Consider the following 19,314-nt stretch of genomic DNA (forward strand, 5'->3'; position numbering starts at 1 on the left):
AAGAAATCCAAATGAAATCAACTGCACGTATGGCTTCATATATTTAGATATTTTGAAATAAAGACCAAAACTAAAATTCAAAGTAAAGTGAAGGTTCTGTTTGAAAAGGAAGAGTAATTTTTTTATTCAAACTCGTAAGTTTCTAAAATTTTTCTCTAAAAAATTTTGTTTCACCCAGGCGTGGTGGCTCGCACCAGTAATCCCAGCACTCTGGGAGGCCAAGGCAGGTGGATCACAAGGTCAGGAGATCGAGACCAGCCAGGCTAACACAGTGAAACCCCGTCTCTACTAAAAAATACACAAAATTAGCCAGGCATGGTGGTGGGCACCTATAGTTCCAGCTACTCAGGAGGCTGAGGCAGTAGAATGGTGTGAACCCGGGAGGCGGAGCTTGCAGTGAGCTGAGGTCACGCCACTGCACTCCAGCCTGGGCAACAGAGCAAGACTCCATCTCAAAAAAAAAAAAAATTTGTTTCAAAGATAGACATCTTTAATAGTAAGACAGACATTTCTTATTACTAATATAAATAATTATCTTTAAATAAGATTTCTTTCATGTTTTTATATAAATAAAAAAATAGAGGTAAATATTAAAAGCTGAAAAAGATGCAGCTGACTGGGCATGGTGACTCATGTCAGTAATCCCAGCACGTTGGGAAGCTGAGGCAGGAGGGTCACTTGAGCCCAGGAGTGCAAGATCAGCTTGGGCAACATGGCAAGACCCCCTCTCTACAAAAAATAAAATTAGCCAGGCAACATGGCACGTGCCTGTGGTCCCACCTACTTGGGAGGCTAAAACAGGGGGCTCACTTAAACCCAGGAGGTTGAGGCTGCAGTGAGCCTTACTGTACCACTGCACTCCAGCCTGGGCAACACAGCAAGACTCCATTTCAAACAAATAAAATTAAAAAAAGAAAAAAAGACACAACCAGTTAGACACAGTGACTCATGCCTTTAATTCCAGCATTTTGGGAGGGCAAGGCAGGTGAATCACTGAGCCCAGAACTCAAGACCAACCAGGGCAACATGGCAAAACTGTCTCTATAATAAATTCAAAAATTGGCGGGCATGGTGGCTCATGTATGTAATCCCAGCACTTTGGGAGGTTGAGGCAGGTAGATCACTTGAGGTCAGGAGTTCGAGACCAGCCTGGCCAACATGGTAAAACCCCGTCTCTACTAAAATTACTAAAAATTAACCAGGCACACACCTGTAGTCCCTGCTATTTGGGAGGCTGAGGCAGGAGAATCGCTTGAACCTGAAAGATGGAGGTTGCAGTGAGCCAAGATTGCACCACCGTACTCCAACCTGTGCAACAGAGTGAAACTCCATCTCAAAAACAAACAAACAAAAAAATAACCCAGGCATGGCAGTCCCTGTTACTCAGGAGGCTGAGGTGGGAGGATTGCCTGAGCCCTGGAGGTCAAGGCTTCCATGTGCTGTGATCACACCACTGCACTCTAGTGTGGGCAACAGAGCCAAGACCACGTCTCCAAAAAAAAAAAAAAAAAAAAAAAGAAAGATGCAGCTCAATCACCTATAAAATTAAATCTAAAACAACACAAACATAACATGGATGGCTTATAGCTGAGTATCAACTAATTTCCCTGAAGCAAAAACCTCCAGCTTCAAATTATACTTAAAATATTTTTCAATTTTAACATTAAATTCAATCAGGTTAAATATGGATTCCAGACTAGAAAATACTTTGAAAATCACAAAGTAAACATACACAATAAACCAGAATCAGAGACAGTAGCTTAATATTTATATTAATTCATACCAAATTATGTTTTTCCTGTAAAGCAATTTCTTCTGACATTATTTCTCTGAGTGATACTTTTTTAGTTTGAGTATTCCAATGATCCAATAAAGGTAGCATTTCGGACGCTGCTAAGGTCTTCAGTAATTTTTTGCCTGTTCTCTGAGATGATTTTTGTTCAGGATTATCAAGCCCAGTATGTCCAACCAAGGAAGGATCTACAAAGTAGTATAAATACTGTCATACTCTCAACAATAAATGTATAAATTAAACATTATTCACTCTGTTACATTTACCTCAGAGACCAAGGGAACAACAGTTTTTTAATTTTCAGTTTGTAAATATAACACAACTCTGAAATTGTAAAATACATCTTCACATCATTGCAAGTAAGAAATGGTGTTAATGTAGCAATATTTTAAAAGAGTAATGATCTGTGTATAATTTTTTTTTTTTTTTTTTTTTTTGAGACAAGAGTCTTGCTCTGTCACCCAGGCTGGAGTGCACTGGCGCGATCTCGGCTCACTGCAACCTCCGCCTCCTGGGTTCAAGCAATTCTCCTGCTTCAGCCTCCCAAGTAGCTGGGATTACAGGCGCCCGCCACCACGCCCAATTTTTGTATTTTTAGTAGAGACGGGGTCTCACCATGTTGGCCAGGATGGCCTTGAACTCGTGACCTCAGGTGATCCGCCTGCCTTGGCCTCCCAAAGTGCTGGGATTACAGGTGTGAGCCACTGCACCCGGCCAGTCTGTGTATAATTTTAAACTGACTCAATGCTTCCTACTCTTTTTCATATCATATCAACCCAAAATATGCTGACATGTATACAGGACACTGATAAATAGAGGAAGTTATAGCCAGCTGGAAGTGAGCAACCATAACAGCTATAGTCAGCTCTGCCCACCCATTCTAAGGACCAAGAAGATTGATTATTTTGGCAAACCTGTAACTCACTGAAGGCACACAATAAAGACTGGGCAAATGATATTCAAAATAAGGAACTGAACATTCTATAAAGCTCACAATAACAGAATTTAATGTGTAACATTTCAACTTCTCAGAGGAATATCAACACATTCTGATATATTCCTCTGCTGTCCTGGGGAGTGAAGAAACAACAGACACTGGCATTTGCACACCATCGTTTGGGCACCTCTATCCCTACATCAGCTGTAGCTCTTGAGGCTATGACATGAGCACAGGTCTGGACCAAAGTGGATCCTAAGAATCTTCAAGGTGGAACTCCTTGCCTTGGTCCCAGTGTGGAGTGGACAACAGAGGCATATGGAGGAACTCATGCACAAAAGGAGGATGCTTAATAACAGGTCTGCCACCCTGCAACAGTCACTGAAGACAACACTATCTAAGAGAAGTCATCTGGAATCAAATATTTTCAAGTTGGCAGGATGTACCAAAAAAGCAGGCTGCGTTTTGTGATCTAACAATACTGACATCAATAAAAACTTTGAATAACCTAGTAATATTTCAATGATGTTCTTGATCAAACACATGAACACTTTATTGCTCTCAAACCAAAAGTTTTCTTTCATGGAGAGCAAAACCTCAACAGGAAATACTTTGAGAGCATACCCTAGGTGTTCCACAGCACTCATGAAAGTTCAATATATATTATAGGGGCTTTTTTCCCTTTTAAGTTCTATTTCATATAAATAAAGTATTAAATATTTTTAAAGAACTGGCTGGGCGTGGTGGCTCATGCCTGTAACCCCAGCACTTTGGGAGGCCAAGGCGGGTGGATCACCTGCGGTCAGGAGTTCGAGACCAGCCTGACCAATATGGTGAAACCCTGTCTCTACTAAAAATACAAGTTAGCCAGGCATGGTGGCGTGCACCTGTAGTCCCAGCTACTCGGGAGGTTGAGGCAGGAGAATTGCTTGAACCCAGGAGGCAGAGGTTGCAGTAAGGCAAGATGGCACCATTGCACTCTAGCCTGGGCGACAGAGCAAGACTCCGTCCCTAAATAAATAAATAAAACTTTTATTTGCAAATCAAAATTTGTGAGTACTGTATTTTGTGGAAGTAATTTAGAATGAGTTAAAATTCAAACACACACACCAAGTTTCAACATTAAGACATTAGAAATAAAAATATGTGCTTTACCCTGCATAAACTTGCCACAAGACACCTCTTCTTGTCTTTGTCGCTCCTAAACACAAAAGCCAGGCAAGAGATTAGCAAACAAGGAATGCATTAGTAAACAAGGATACAAGGTTATATTATTTTTCTCTAGAAATCATTTCTCCTTGTATAACTGTAAACGATCCTTACTAAATCTAAGTAAAACAATAAAGTTAGATAATAAAAATTATGAAGCATGACTACAGCTACATATTTTTCCACTTACAGAATGGTAAAAATACTGCCCTTTTTTTTCAAAAAAATTCTTGTTATGGAGAATGGTCTGAAAAAAAAATTTTTAATAAATTAAAAACTGTCTTTGAAATTTAACCAATCAGCATTGAAGTCTTTAATTCCGGGAGTGAAAAACTCACCGTTTGTAATTTTTTTTCTTGGAAAAAAAACAGGCCAGGCACAGTGGCTCATGCCTATAATCCCAACACTTTGGGAGGCCAAGGCAGGAGGATCACTTAAAGCCAGGAATTCAAAACCAACCTGGGCAACATAGTGAGACCTCGCCTCTATTAAAAAAAAAAAAAATTACCTAGGTGTGGTGGCAGGCACCTGTTTAGTCCCACCTACTCTGGAGACTAAGGCAGGAGGATTGTGTGCCCAGTAGTTCAAGGCTGCAGTGAGCTATGACTGTGCCACTGCACTCAACCAGGGCAACAGAGTTAGACACTGTCTCTAAAATAGAAAAAAGAAAAAAAAAAATCAACAATCACAATGAGCTCCATCGCTAATTATATAACTTGGGGCTGTCTGGAAATACTTAAACTAGTGAAAAGAAAGAAAGAAAGAAAAAAGACAGTAATCTGTTAAGTGGTACAAGTTCATTCTCTCTCAAAGTCAAAATTCAACAGAACTCATCCATCTCAAAGTCAAAACTCAACAGAACTCCTTCATATTATGTGGTAGATTTTATTGAAATTCAAAGGTTCAAAATGGACAAAAAAGGAGCTCTTTATAAAAAGAAGCCTACCAACCATTACAGATTCTTTCCATTTCTCATGAATCACTTTCGCCAGATTCAGATCTATATGAACCACACAATCTTCAACTGTTAGAGACCCTTGTGGGGGAAGGGGGAGGGAAGAAAATGTAATCATTAGTCATTATATATTTGCAGAAAACATACTAAACCACCTCATGCATTATAAAACTAACTTGTATTATTAATTCCTAACTTATGCTTCTATTTACTAAATCTCAGAGTATTTTTATTTATGTTATATGCTATGTTACTGTCTTCACACTTCTTGACTACTGCAGTTATACAAAGCTTCATAGTAAATCTATTTAAGTTATTCCTTTCCATGAGTCTAAATATGTTTACTTTATTCATTTCTGTTAATCAAGACTTTTCAATAAATATGCTCTAAAAAAATTAATCTTGTCTTAAACGTAACTGGAGTAGCACCAAAGGATTTTAAAAGGTTCATCCGTACAATCAGGTGTGAAGTAAACACCAGAGAAAACGTTCAAACTATGCATGGGATAAATACAAACTCCATATAAATATTCTCTATTTATTCCAATTATATTTCTTAAAGGTCTCCAGAAATGTGTCAAAAATAAGGCACTACGTGAAGTTAAGACAACATAAAATTACTTTTGCATTTCAGTTAACATAGAAAATAATTTTACAATCAAAATAGAACTCTCTAGCCAGGTATGGTGGTACATTCCTATAATCCCAGCTACTCTGGAGGTTGAGGCGGGAGAATCACTTGAGCCTGGGAGGCGGAGGTTGCAGTGAGCTGAGACTGAGGCACTGCACTCTAGCCTGGGCAACAGAGCGAGACTCTGCCTCAGGGGAAAAAAAAAAAATAGAAGCCTCTATAGTCTAGTCACACAAAGACACACACATGGTCATTTACTTTTTCCTCACCTGAATCAATACCAACAGGACCAAATAATTCATTAAGTTGAAAAGCCAGTTCAGGCGGTAATGCCAATTCCAGACAGTCTATAGTCAGAGATTTGGCCATCGCTGGAGTGGGATTCAATATCTCGGTATTATCTTCCTCACTAACTCCAGCTGATAAACTACTTCCTGCCATTAGAATTTCCTCCATTTCCTTCTCATCTTCATTCATAAATTCTTCTGCATCTGAAAATTTCACATAATCCTTTGGAAATTTTTCATTTCTCTTTATTTCAAGAGAGTCAGCAAAATAAATTTCTTCATTGAATTCAAGATTTGAAGTACTAGATACAAAGTTAAAAATATCAGAAAAATGTGAAGGAGAATGTATGTTGTCTCCAGCCTCTGTGACTACTAGGTTTTTTTCTGTTTCACTCATATCTGTAGTAGTAGCTTTTGGAATACCTGGAAAGGACTGCTTACTGCTATATAAAAGTTCTGCCTGGCTGTTAGGAAGTACGTCGTCATTATTCTTTAGACTCACAGCAGCACTGGGAAGTATACTTGTCATTGATTCATGGTTTTCAGGAGTAACAGCTCTCATTTCCGTCTGCTCTGAGTTTCCTCTTTCTGCATCACAAGCAGACTGTGAGTTAGCGTTACTAATACCAATCCCATGGCTAAACTCTGGCACAGGAGAATTAGAATTCTCTAAAGTTCCTCTTTGGCTAATAATTTCTTTCAAATTCAACCCCAGAGAAAAAGGCCCAATTTGTGATCCATTGCACGATTTTTGGAAATTCTCAAACTCTGTATCCTCACATAACTTAGTTTCAGAATCCAACAAAAGACTTGTGGCCCAAATAATATCTTTATTACACCTCTCATATAAGTCTTTCAGGGCTTCTAATGAAAAGGATCCAAACAGTTTACAAAGAATGTTAAGATTTTCAGATTCATCTGCACTGGTAAGCTCACTTTCTTCAACAAACGTGCTTTTATCATACATTACTCTATATGGAATTGCTTCTTGAACACCTGATTTTGTGTTAATACTGGAAACTTTCGGCTTAAATCCATCTAATCTTCCTGTTAATACTTTGATAGAATCTGAAATGCTAATTTTATTCTTTTCTATTTTCCATAAAAGAGCAAAATCCTGTGGTTCAGTCTGGGTACACATGCCCACTTCTTTTCCAGGGTCTCTCTTAGGCATATGCTCTTGACATTCAGCTAATGTTTCTGGTTCCACTACTCCAGAAATAGTTGGTGCACTATTGGTAAAAGTAAGAGGCAATGATGTGTGTTGCCCATGACTCTTTGTACTTAGACAGGTCTGACTCTCACAGGTCATTTCACTGGGTAGCATTTCAGAACTTCCTAAATTGGAGCTACTCGATGTCTTTAGTTTTTGAGGGCTTGTGCCCCAACAGGCCTCATGTGCTGTAGATAATGATATTTCATTCATTTTGCCATTTGTTCCAATTTCTAGGTTGGGCTCACTGAAACCAGTCTTTGGCATTCTTGATCTGTGTTCCCTCTGAGCTAAAGAATCAGATGAAGGCCAGTCACCCACAATGTTGAATGAGTTTTTTTCAATATTTTTATAAGCATCATATTTATAGCTACTGAGTGGCTCTGAAGCATCATCACACTGTGACTTTCTGCCATCCTCTACACTTTCATGTGGAGATCCTCGTTGCTGGACACAATCTATATTCACAGATAAACTGTTAACTAATACTTTGTGTGACTGAGGGTAATTATACTTTTTGTCATTTTGTACAGATGAAGTTTTTTCCGTTTTTCTATTCCTTTTTGTCCTCTGACCAATAGTCTTATCAACTGGCCAGTCACCAACAAAATTTGACAGCTCATGTCTTGGGAACTTTTCCAAAGTTGATTTGCTTTTTTGTTTCCCAAAGGCTTTTTTCTTTACTGTTGCTCTTTCTTCCACTATTTCACCAGGTGAGGGTTTTTCATTTTGAAGTGCTTCGGTATTTGCAAGATCACAGTCTTCTTGATTATTTTCACTATAGCAAGAACTAGGTGATACTCTCTCCATAGAACTATCTGTGTCAGTTTTACTATACCCTTTTACAGCCACCATTTCTATTTGCTCTTCTTCACTTTTGTCTGTTACTTGTAGTTTGCTTTCAGAGTCAGAAAAATACATGTGTGGAGTTTCCAGAATTAAAGCACTTTGAATGCTAGGATTCATATCACTTATTTCTTTTCTTCTTTTGTTTAAATCTGCATTAGAGAGATATGTAACATTCTCGGGTAACACCGTTTCTTTGGTTACATCAAGATTCTTCTCTTCAATGAAATCTAGATGCTTCAAAGATGAAGATAAAACATTTTCTTCTTTTTCAGAGATAGTATCTTCATTGTCTCTTGGGCTGTAAGATTATTTTAAAGAGTATCATGAGAAAGTCTCTTAATGCTGCCATCAATACTATGATTTAAAGAAGCATTAATTGTCAGGGCACTTAACAGTTATTCTGAAAATTTTATAAATAAACTACATTAAAATTATAAAAGCTAATTTTGATCATAGTGATCTTTGATCACTATGAACACATTACTTTGTTGTAACCCCATTACCTAGCATGATGCTTGGCATATATGAAGCACTCAAACTTTTTTTTGAATTGAATAGTACATATGAGATTTTCAGTTTAGGTGTTAATTATGCATTAAAGTTAAAGCTCTGAATTTGTTCCCAGGAGAGGACACCACTTTCCTGGCTTCTTTCTGACTTTAGTTTTACATAGCTAAGCATATGTAAAATAGGTCTGCCTCTATACTGTGTACCTGTCATTTGATACAGAGGAAGCTTCATTTACAAAGTCACAAAGGGCCAACAAACGCTATTTGCCCAATTAAGAGAAATGAGAGAAAAAGAGCTTTCATTTGAAATGTCATTTGGTAAGATTTTTTAAAGCCATACTTAATGTTAATTTCAGACTCAGAGCACTTGTGCAAATCATTTTACTCTCAACTTCAGTTAATTTTTCCAGATTAAATTTGTCAACGCATTTTCCTTTTTTTTTTTAACTTCAGGAGTGCTCGAAGTCCCAACTCTCACAGGATGCCTTCCTAAGTGAACTCATACCTAACACTGAGTTTTCTATGTGTTAGATGATGATACAACTCTAAGTCCCTTGCATGTACTAATTCATAATCCTTATAAGATTTTTATGAGCAGAGTATTACTGGCATTTTAGAAATGAAGAACTGAAGTACAGAAAGATTTTGTAACTTGCCAAAGATTACAAAGCTTTGGGATTTTTGAACCCAGGAAACATAGTTCAAGAGTTCATGATCTTAACTACTTTGCAACACTGTTTCTCAATTTAAAAAAGCATTTATAAATTTTGTCTTCCCCATTCCCAACTCCTTTTTATCCCTTACCATCATAACATATGGATAATTCAGACCTCTACATATATCTGGTTTCTTCTTTACTCGGTCAATTAATGCTGTTTTTATTTATTCAATTGTTTATGTGTCCTCACTGCTAAACAGAATCAGTGCTACCTCAGATTGCAAACTGTCAGAAGGCCACGACTTGTATTACTTGGTAAAAGTGTACCGTTAATAATTTTTTTTTTTTTTTTTTTTTTTTTTTTTTTTTTTTTTGAGACGGAGTCTCGCTCTGTCACCCAGACTGGAGTGCAGTGGCCGGATCTCAGCTCACTGCAAGCTCCGCCTCCCGGGTTTACGCTATTCTCCTGCCTCAGCCTCCCGAGTAGCTGGGACTACAGGCGCCAGCCACCTCGCCCGGCTAGTTTTTTTTTTTGTATTTTTTAGTAGAGACGGGGTTTCACCGTGTTAGCCAGGATGGTCTCGATCTCCTGACCTCGTGATCCGCCCGTCTCGGCCTCCCAAAGTGCTGGGATTACAGGCTTGAGCCACCGCGCCCGGCCAATAATTTTTATAACACTAGCCTGAAAGAGTATTTTCATTAAAACTTAAGGAAATTAAGAAGTGATTTAAGTGGATATAAAACAGCGAGAAGATAAGGGAAATACTGGTTTAGCAGCGAGCGTCACATAAAACTGGCAGGAGAATTCACAGCATAATCATGGACTCGCAAAACTCTAGGACAACAAAAGAACCATCATGTCATCTCCCATATGAACTTGTACTTCTCTTGCTAACTACATACATCCCACCCCAGGTAAGACTATAAGTAAACCCTTATAAATAACAAAAGTCTACCCTATTTATTTTTTTATTTTTTTGAGATGGAGTTTCGCTCTTGTTGCCCAGGGGGGAATGCAATGGTGCGATCTCGGCTAACTGCAACCTCCGCCTCCCGGGTTCAAGTGATTCTCCTACCTCAGCCTCCTAAGCAGCTGAGATTACAGGCATGCACCACCAGCCCGGCTAATTTTGTACTTTTGGTAGAGATGGGGTTTCTCCATGTTGGTCAGGCTCGTCTCGAACTCCTGACCTCAGATGATCCACCTGCCTCAGCCTCCCAAACTGCCGGGATTACAGGTGTGAGCCACCACACCTGGCCAACTCCACCTTATTTTTAAAGTTTATCAGCAATGATTCCACACGCTCCAAAATTATACTTTTTAAAAATTATATTTCAAATTGAATTTCGTACATAAGGCATTTTAACCTACCTAGTGCTTCTATCCTCACAAGAATATGCACACAACTCAACACGTTCAATTTTCTCTGGAACCGAAGAACTCATAATTATTGGCACTGAAACAAAACGTTGATAATGTTCCAACATTCTTGTTATTTTTTCTTTGCTTACCCCGTGAATGTTACGCCTGAAAATTCCAGGGGAGAAAAGGGTTGAAGGAATATTGATAATTAAATTTTTAAAAATCAGAACATATGTCCAGAAAAACAATAATATATTTCTAATAGATAAGAATATCAAAGCTGCTTTCTTGTGACCACAATATATATGAATCGATCCTAATTTTCATTTTATTAAGGATTTCTTAAATTATACACTTTAAGTTCAAAGAAAGAAAGAAAATTCTAGTATTTGAAGTTTCTAGAGGTTCAAATATGAAGTTTGTTGTTTGTGTTTTCACTCATGGTGGCTTTTTTAAAAATGTTTTTTATTATAAGCTCATATTTGGTTGAACTTAATACATGAGAATTCTGAGGCCTTCAACTCGGGAGTACTTTCACACAGCATCTAGGTTTATCTCTGCCAGGAGGCCAGATGTTATGAAAACATCTCAATTGCAACTCTCCTGTCTTGGGTTGAATTCAAGGCTTTGTGTCTGGATCCCAGGGATAATATATGCATTTGCCAGTTGGGAAATCTGGCTTTCATATTTACCTACCTCGATCTTGTCTGGTTTCAGATCACAGAGAAGCAAAGAGATAGAAAATATGAAAGAGAGGTTAAGAGTCATAGGAGCCAGAGCCAAAAGTTCTAGTATACATCTAATCTAAGTCCCGGAAAGAGAAGAGAACGCATGGGACGGAAGCAATGTAAAGAAAAATGCTGAGAATTTTCCAGAACTGATGAAAAATACCAATCCCTTAATTTCAGAAGCCAACAAATGCCAAACAAGATAAAAAATAAGAAATCCATAACTAGAAACATAGTACTGAAATTGTCATTCACCAAAGACAAAGAGATGATATTAAAAGCAACCAGAAATTTTAAAAAAATCATTTTAAAACTAGTTATCTACAAAGAAATTATTAGAATGACAGCTGACTTAACAACAATAATAATGTAAGTCAGAAGGGAGTTAAGTGTTATCTTCAACAACAGAAAATAACTGTCAGTATAGAATATACATATCCAGCAAAAGTATCTTACAAGAATGAGGGCAATAAAAAGATTTGCAGATTTTAAAAAAAGAATTTGACACCAAGCAGACCCTTACTGTAAAGAAAATTCTCAAAGATGAACATCAGGCAGAAGGAAATTCCCAGATGAAAGGTATATGATGCAAGAAAAAAATGAAGCAGAAAGCAATAACTAGATGAATAAGTGAAAACAAACACTACCTGTATACTCTGGACAATGAGAGCATGTAAACTGAGAGGGAGGCAAGTATCAGAATTAAAATGTTTTAAAGTCTTCGTATGTGTGAGGAGGAAAGCCAAGAAAATGGTTTGACTTTAGATTTAAAGTCTGCATGATAAAACTTGTAAGGTAACCACTAAAAGAACAAAAATAGTGTATATGATTTCCAAATTAGTAGAGAAGAAAAAAATTTAATTAAAAAATTTGGAAACAATTTTAAAAATTTTAAATAAGGCATGATAGGAAAAAAAATCCAACTACATCATTTTCTATATTAGAAGAACAATCACAGAAAATGTGAGATAAACAAAAAGCACAGAATGAGACAAGATCAATTATATGCATAATTGTAAGAAACAAGATCAATTATATGAATAACCAAAATAACCATAAAAGAACTAAGCTTATCAGTTAAAAGTCAAGGTGGACAGAGTGGATTTCAAAAAATCCAGCCATCGTGCTTACAAGAGATACATCTAACAAAAACATTCAAAGTAAAAGTATGAAAAAAGAAATAAATACTAACTAAAAGGAAGTTGATATAGGTCTATCAGTATTAGACCAATTACACTTTACAACAAAAATCACTACTAAAGACAACAAAAATCACCAGAAAATAATAAAAGATTCAATTATTAGGATAATATAAAAATCTTAAGCTTGTATACATTTCAAAAACTACCCTCCAAATATATAAAGCAAACATAGGCAGAATTATAAGGAGAAATCACATGTTCAACAAAATAAAGGGAGATTTCAACATTCATCCCTCAAATATAGGAGATATGAGTAACAAGAAGCATGATTTAATGGATATATTGACACATTGTAATCATATACATTCTTATCAAGCAAATATGAAATGTATAAAAAACCAACACTTAAGTAGGCCAAAAAAATCTTTAAAATATCAGTGAATTAGTATCACACAAACTACACAACCTGACCTACTGTAGTTAAGTTGAAAACCAATTTTTATAAAAGACAAAACACCCATCTGTTCAGAAATTTAAAAACACAGTACTAAATAACCCAAGAGCTAAAGGACGAAATTAATCATAATGCAAACTAGAAAATAACTAAATAAAACAAAAATAAAGTATTATATATTAAAATTCTGAGAGCAGCTAAAATAATACACAGGAAAATTTTATTTTATTGGGAGACAGAGTCTCACTCTGTTGCCCAGGCTGGAGTGCAATGGTGCAATCACGGCTCACCACAGCCTCGACCTCCCAGGCTACAGCGATCCTGCCACCTCAGCATCTGGGACCACAGGCCCATGCCACCATACCCAGCTAATTTTTTTATTTTTTGTAGAGTCAGGGTCCCATTCTGTTGCCCAGGCTAGTCTCAAACTCCTGGTCTCAAGAAATCCTCCTGCCTCAGCTTCCCAAAGTACTGGGATCACAGGTGGGAGCCACCACACCTGGCATACATAGGGAAATTTTAACATCAAATGTCATATTAGAAAATGACCTAAACCTTCAAGTAGAGAAGTTTAAAACACAAGAGAATAAAAAAGCAAAACTGATTTTTAAAGCAATAAAGGTAGAATAATGAGAAGCAGAAATTAAACATCAAAAAACTTACAATGGAGTTCAAATAAAGCTGAGACTTGTTTATCTGAAAAGGCTAATTAAAACAAAATCTGATCTCTGATGAGAACAATAAAGAAAAAAGGAGGGAAGATAATATAAACATACTAAGATTGCAGGAGGGAACTTAACTGCTAACACAGTAGATGTGTAAACAGTAAGAGACGATTATAATTGCTTTAATAAAGTCTTAATAAATTCGGAAATGTTGCTGTAAAGGAAAAATTCCAAATGAACATTCTCACGAAGAAAACATCAGATCCAGAGAATTTTTTAAGTAAATTCTAACATTCAAACTTAGATAAACCTAGAAAAGAAGAAAAGAGGAGATACTTCCCAATTAATGTTATGATCCGCAAAGTCAGGTAAGACAAGTCAAGGAATAAAAAACTGTAGTCAATCTCATTCACTTATAAAGATGCAAAAATCCTAAATGAAATATTAGAAAACCAAACTCAGTAATCTATCAAAAGGAAATGAAAAGGAAGTAGTGATACATGCTACAACATGGATGAGCCTTAAAAACATTATGCTAAGTGAAAAGATGCCAGACACAAATGGCCACATATTATACGTTCCATTTATATGCAGTATACACAACAGGAAAACCCATAAATACAGAACACACATTAGTAGTTGCCAAGAGGAGGGGGGAACCAGAGTAACTGCTTGTAGGCATAAGGCTTCTTTGGAGAAAATGGAAAAGTTCTGAAATTACATAGGGGTGATGATCACACAACACTGTGAATATACTAAAATTAGGTTGTCCTTTAGTACTAAAATTAGTTGAAATTGCCAAGAAAAAAAATTACCTAACCAAAATGAAGTTAGGGCTATCTCTATGGAAATATAGAACACAAAGCAAAACACACTGTATGTCCATGCCTTGACTGACATTTTTATTCAAGTCAAGCAACTGAATAAAGAAAAAAGTATAGCCATAGGGGGAGGCAGGCATGGAGTGAGATACCTGGACAGCTGGATATTTGCTACTTTTTCCATCTCTACATTCATACTACCTTCCAGTGCTCTAAGTCACTAAGCAGCTACAACAGTCTGCCCCTCCCAGTAGCACATGGTTCAGGTATGCCAAATCCTAGGGTCTGTTCTAGTTTCAGATATTAACATATGATTCAAAGTAATAAAGTACAGGCTGGGCATAGTGGCTCACACCTGTGGTCCCAGCACTTTGGGAGGCAGAGGCAGGAGGATCACTTGAGGCCAGGAGTTCAAGACCAGCCTGGGTAACATGGCAAGACCCTGTCTCTATATTTAAATAAATAAATAAATAAATAAATAAATAAATAAATAAATAATAAGAACTCAAAAAAGGTAATAAGGGACAGAATATATAATACAAGGGGAATTTTTACTGTAAATTAACTCAATTTTAGAAACACAAACTCTTCATAAAACTAGACAAAAAGTTGTAAGCAATAGAAATTAAATACAGTCTAATCAATTCATTCATCATTTACAAGGGGAAAAATCTAGATGGACCCTCTCTGTCTGCTGTTATATAAAAAGCATGTTAGGTAGCCTCCAAGTTTTACCTTGCAAGTTCCTTTGGTTTAAACTTCCACCATGTGTCTGGTTCCCGAAAAAGGACTTTGTATTTGTGTTTCTGAGACTACATACAACAAAGACAAAAACATTTTAAAATAGATACTTCCAAGAAATTAAAATTATTGTTTCTAAATTTATAGCATTTTAAACGTAAAGATTATCTCATCTTGATGAGCATGTTAAAATGGCAAAATATACAATCACTTTAACCTAGCAATTAACTATTAGAAATTTATACTACTGATAAATACTTATATAAGAGCATTTATTTATATAATACATATATTAGGCCAGGAGCGGTGGCTCATGCCTGTAATCCCAGCACTTTGGGAGGCCAAGGCGGGCGGATCACCTGAGGTCGGGAGTTCAAGACCAGCCTGACCAACATGGACAAAGCCCATCTCCACTAAAAATACAAAATTAGCCAGGCATGGTGGTACATGCCTGTAATCCCAGCTACTAGAGAGGCTGAGGTAGGTAAATCGCTTGAACCTGGGAGGCAGAGGTTGCGGTGAGCCGAGATTGTGCCATTGCACTCCAGCCTGGGCAACAAGAGCGAAACTCCATCTCCAAAAAAAAAAAATACATATATTAGATATACGCCAGGATAGCCAGTTTTCCACTATTTGTAACATCAAAAGAATACAAATAACCATGTGGCTATTAATATAGAACTGACTAAATAAGTGAAGGTATAACCACAAGATGAAAATACTACACAGTAATTTTCTAAATTCTACATGTGTTAATGACAGACTGTTCTTAAAAAATGTTAAGAAAGGAAGATAGGCCGGGCGTAGTGGCTCCCGCCTGTAATCCCAGCACACTGGGAGGCCGAGGCGGGTGGATCACGAGGTCAGGAGATCGAGACCATCCTCGCTAACACGGTGAAACCCCGTCTCTACTAAAAATACAAAAAATTAGCCGGGCATGGTGGCAGGCGCCTGTAGTCCCAGCTACTCAGGAGGCTGAGGCAGGAGAATGGCATGAATCCGGGAGGCAGAGCTTGCAGTGAGCTGAGATCACACCACTGTACTCCAGCATGGGCAACAGAACAAGATTCCATCTCAAAAAAAAAAAAAAAAAAAAAAGGAAGATAAAGAATTTTCAGCCGGACATGTTGGCTCACACCTATAATCCCAACACTTTGCAAGACCGAAGTGGGTGGATTAACTGAGGTCAGGAGTTCAAGACCAGCCTGGCCACCATGGTGAAATCCCATCTATACTAAAAATACAAAAAATTAGCTGGGCGTGGTGGCGGGCACCTGTAATCCCAGTTTCTCAGGAGGCTGAGGCAGGAGAATCGCTTGAACCCAGGAGGCGGAGGTTGCAGTGAGCAGAGATCACACCATTGCACTCCAGCCTGGGCAACAAGAGCGAAGCTCAGTTTCACCAAAAAAAAAAAAAAAAGCTGGGCAAAAAAGAGCAAGGAGGGAAAGAGGATTAGGTATAGGTCAGGTAAACGGAAAGGATTTAGATAGTAAAAGAAATCTGGCAAATTTAGAGAGAATAGCTGAGTTTACAGATTGCTGAATTTCTCAGAACAGCAAAATTTCAAAAGAAATTTGGGGAAAAACAAAGGACCAACAAATTTTGATTCTGCTAAGTACGAGGAAAATGAAATAAATATATATAACATATGTACAAAAAAACTATAATTTAGTACCACTATCTTTTCATGAAAGACTCAAAAAAAAAATTTAACTTAGAGTTTAAAAATTGAATTTCAGAATTTAAAAATTTACCTTTATGGAAAAACTCAGCTAAATGGCCTAATTTTCTCATTTTCCTGAAGACCAAAGAAAGCTCAGTTACAGACTATCCAAGATTCTGAGATTCTTAAGTGCTTCAGATTCACTTTCATAATTAATGTTCCCCAATAACTGCATATGATCTGTTATAAACTTATGACAACTTATGGTACTAACCAAAGCAACATATGGTTTCATTTCCCATGCCTGTAGGTTTGTATTATCTATAATTACAGGAGATATCTTCTTCTCAAATGCTTCCTTTGCTGAAAAACATAACAGATAATTAAAAATCATTTTTAAATAACAATATTTAAGTATTATGATTTTCAAAAAATCTGATGTTTTCATAATTTGAAAAACACAGATGCGCTAATTTTACTCACTGCTCAACTTCTAAATATCCCTTTGGGGACATAAAAATTAAGTAAGTACAGGTTGACTGGACATGGTGGCTCATGCCCATAATCCCAGCACTTTGGGAAGCCAAAGCAGGTGGATCACTTGAGGTCAGGAGTTCAAAACCAACCTGGCCAATATGGTGAAATCCCATCTCTACTAAAAAAACAAAAATTATTCGGGCTTGGTGGTGCCCACCTGTAGTCCCAGCTACTCAAGAGGCTGAGATAAGAGAATCACTTGAAACCAGGAGGCGGAGTTTGCCATGAGCCAAGATCGTGCCACTGCACTCCAGCCTGGGCAACAGAGTGAGACTCTGCCTAAAAAATACAAAACAAGGCCAGGTGCAGTGGCTAACGCCTGTAATCCCAGAACTTTGGGAGGCCAAGGCAGGCAGATCATGAGGTCAGGAGTCCAAGACAACCTGGCCAACATACTGAAACCCCGTCTCTACTAAAAATACAAAAATTAGCCAGGTGTGGTGCACGCATGTGAGTCCCAGCTACTTGGGAGGCTGAGGCGGGAGAATAGCTTGAACCCAGTATGCAAAGGTTGCAGTGAGCTGAGACCACGCCATTGCACTCCAGCCTGGGTGACAGAGTAAGACTCCGTTCCAAAAAAAAAAAAAAACCCACATATTAAGACTGTCAAGCAAGAGAGAAATACCTTGAGTAGAAAAATTAAAATCAAACTATAGTTTGGAGTTTAGTTAATAATAATAAACCAATTTCTTAGTTTTGACAAATGTATCCTAGTTATATTAGATGTTAACATGAAGGATAAATTAGTGAAGGGTATACAGAAGCTTTCCATAGTATCTCTGCAACTTTTCCATAAATCTAATATTCAAAACTAAAGCTTAAAAATAAACAACAAACCCAAATGGACAAATACACACACACAAAATGTAATGACCTGAAATAAAGAAAATATTATAATACACTGTTGCACAAGGGATTTTCTTCCAAAGGAATTAGACCATACAGGAAATTAATGATGTACCACAACAAGTAAGTCTTACAAGTAATTATTTGGAAGTTTTCAAAGTTCTGCCCAGTCTCTAATAACTCACTAATGAAACAAAGAACCAATTTAAAAATGGGCAAAAGAGGCTGGGCATGGTACCTCACACCTATGATCCCAGCACTCTGGGAGACTGAGGCAGGCGAATCACCTGAGGTCAGGAGTTCTAGACCATCCTGGCCAACATAGTGAAACCCTGTCTGTACTAAAAATACAACAATTAGCCAGGGATGGTGGCACACACCTGTAATCCCAGCTACTCAGGAGGCCAAGGCACAAGAACCACTTGAACCCAGGAGGTGGAGGTTGCAATGAGTCAAGATCGTGCCACTGCACTCCAGCCTGAGCGACAGAGCAAATATGAATAGACATTTCTCCAGAGAAGATATACAAATGGCCAATAAACGCACAAAAAGATGTTCCACTTCATCAGCCATCAGAGAAAAGTAAATTGAAAGCACAATGAGATACCACTTCACACCTACCAGAATAGGAATAATCAAAAAAACGGACAATAACAAGTGTTGGTGAGGATGTGGAAAAGTTGAAACCCTCATAAATTATTAGAGGAAACATAAAAAGGTGTGATTGCTTTGGAAAACAGCATGGCAGTTCCTAGAAAGATCAGACATAGACATGTGTGTTTGTTTATAGCAGCAGTGTTCTTAATAGCCAAAAAGTGAAAACAATGCAAATGTCTACTAATTGATGAACAAATTAACAAAATGTGATATATCCACCCAATGGAATCTTACTGATCCATAAAAAGGAATGAAACACATGCTACAACATGGATGAAGCTTGAAAACATTATGCTAAGTGAAAGAAGCCAATCACAAAAGTCCACATGTTGTAGGAAAGGTCCAGAATAGGCAAATTATCTATAGTGACAAAACACAGACTAGAGAGAAATGAAGAGTGACTGTGAATAGGTACAGAATCTTTCTGAGATGATAAAAATGTTCTAAAATTTAGTGTGTTCTAAAAGTTGCAGCAAAGCCAAATTAAATAGAGTGTATTGACGAATGCACAGCCCTGAATATTAAGTTCTAAAAACCATTGAATTGTACAATTTAAATGGATGATTTGTATCGTACATGAATTTTGTCTTAACAAAGCAGTTTTAAAATGAATTCCACCTATTAACATATATTATTGTTGCTGTTATAATGGCATGC

At 37.3% G+C, this 19,314-nt stretch overlaps 1 protein-coding gene across 15 annotated transcripts in view; it reads right to left on the bottom strand.

The window, feature by feature from the left end:
- LOC105487725 (NEDD4 binding protein 2) overlaps positions 1 to 19,314 on the bottom strand; it is a 109,449-nt gene that overhangs the window by 39,012 nt on the left and 51,123 nt on the right. For all 15 annotated transcript variants that reach the window (XR_011621344.1, XM_071093697.1, XM_011751339.3 and 12 more), the window contains 7 exons: positions 16,892 to 16,980; positions 14,949 to 15,025; positions 10,413 to 10,568; positions 5,794 to 8,171; positions 4,889 to 4,974; positions 3,885 to 3,930; positions 1,784 to 1,980 (listed from right to left, as the gene is read on the bottom strand). Coding sequence is in view for 14 of the 15 variants with exons in the window: in XM_071093697.1 (XP_070949798.1) it covers positions 1,784 to 1,980; positions 3,885 to 3,930; positions 4,889 to 4,974; positions 5,794 to 8,171; positions 10,413 to 10,568; positions 14,949 to 15,025; positions 16,892 to 16,980 (3,029 nt within the window). In the remaining variant the exon portion in view is untranslated. The remainder of the gene's footprint in view (positions 1 to 1,783; positions 1,981 to 3,884; positions 3,931 to 4,888; positions 4,975 to 5,793; positions 8,172 to 10,412; positions 10,569 to 14,948; positions 15,026 to 16,891; positions 16,981 to 19,314) is intronic.

Source organism: Macaca nemestrina, chromosome 3 (assembly GCF_043159975.1).
Source record: "Macaca nemestrina isolate mMacNem1 chromosome 3, mMacNem.hap1, whole genome shotgun sequence".
Lineage (NCBI taxonomy): Eukaryota > Metazoa > Chordata > Mammalia > Primates > Cercopithecidae > Macaca > Macaca nemestrina.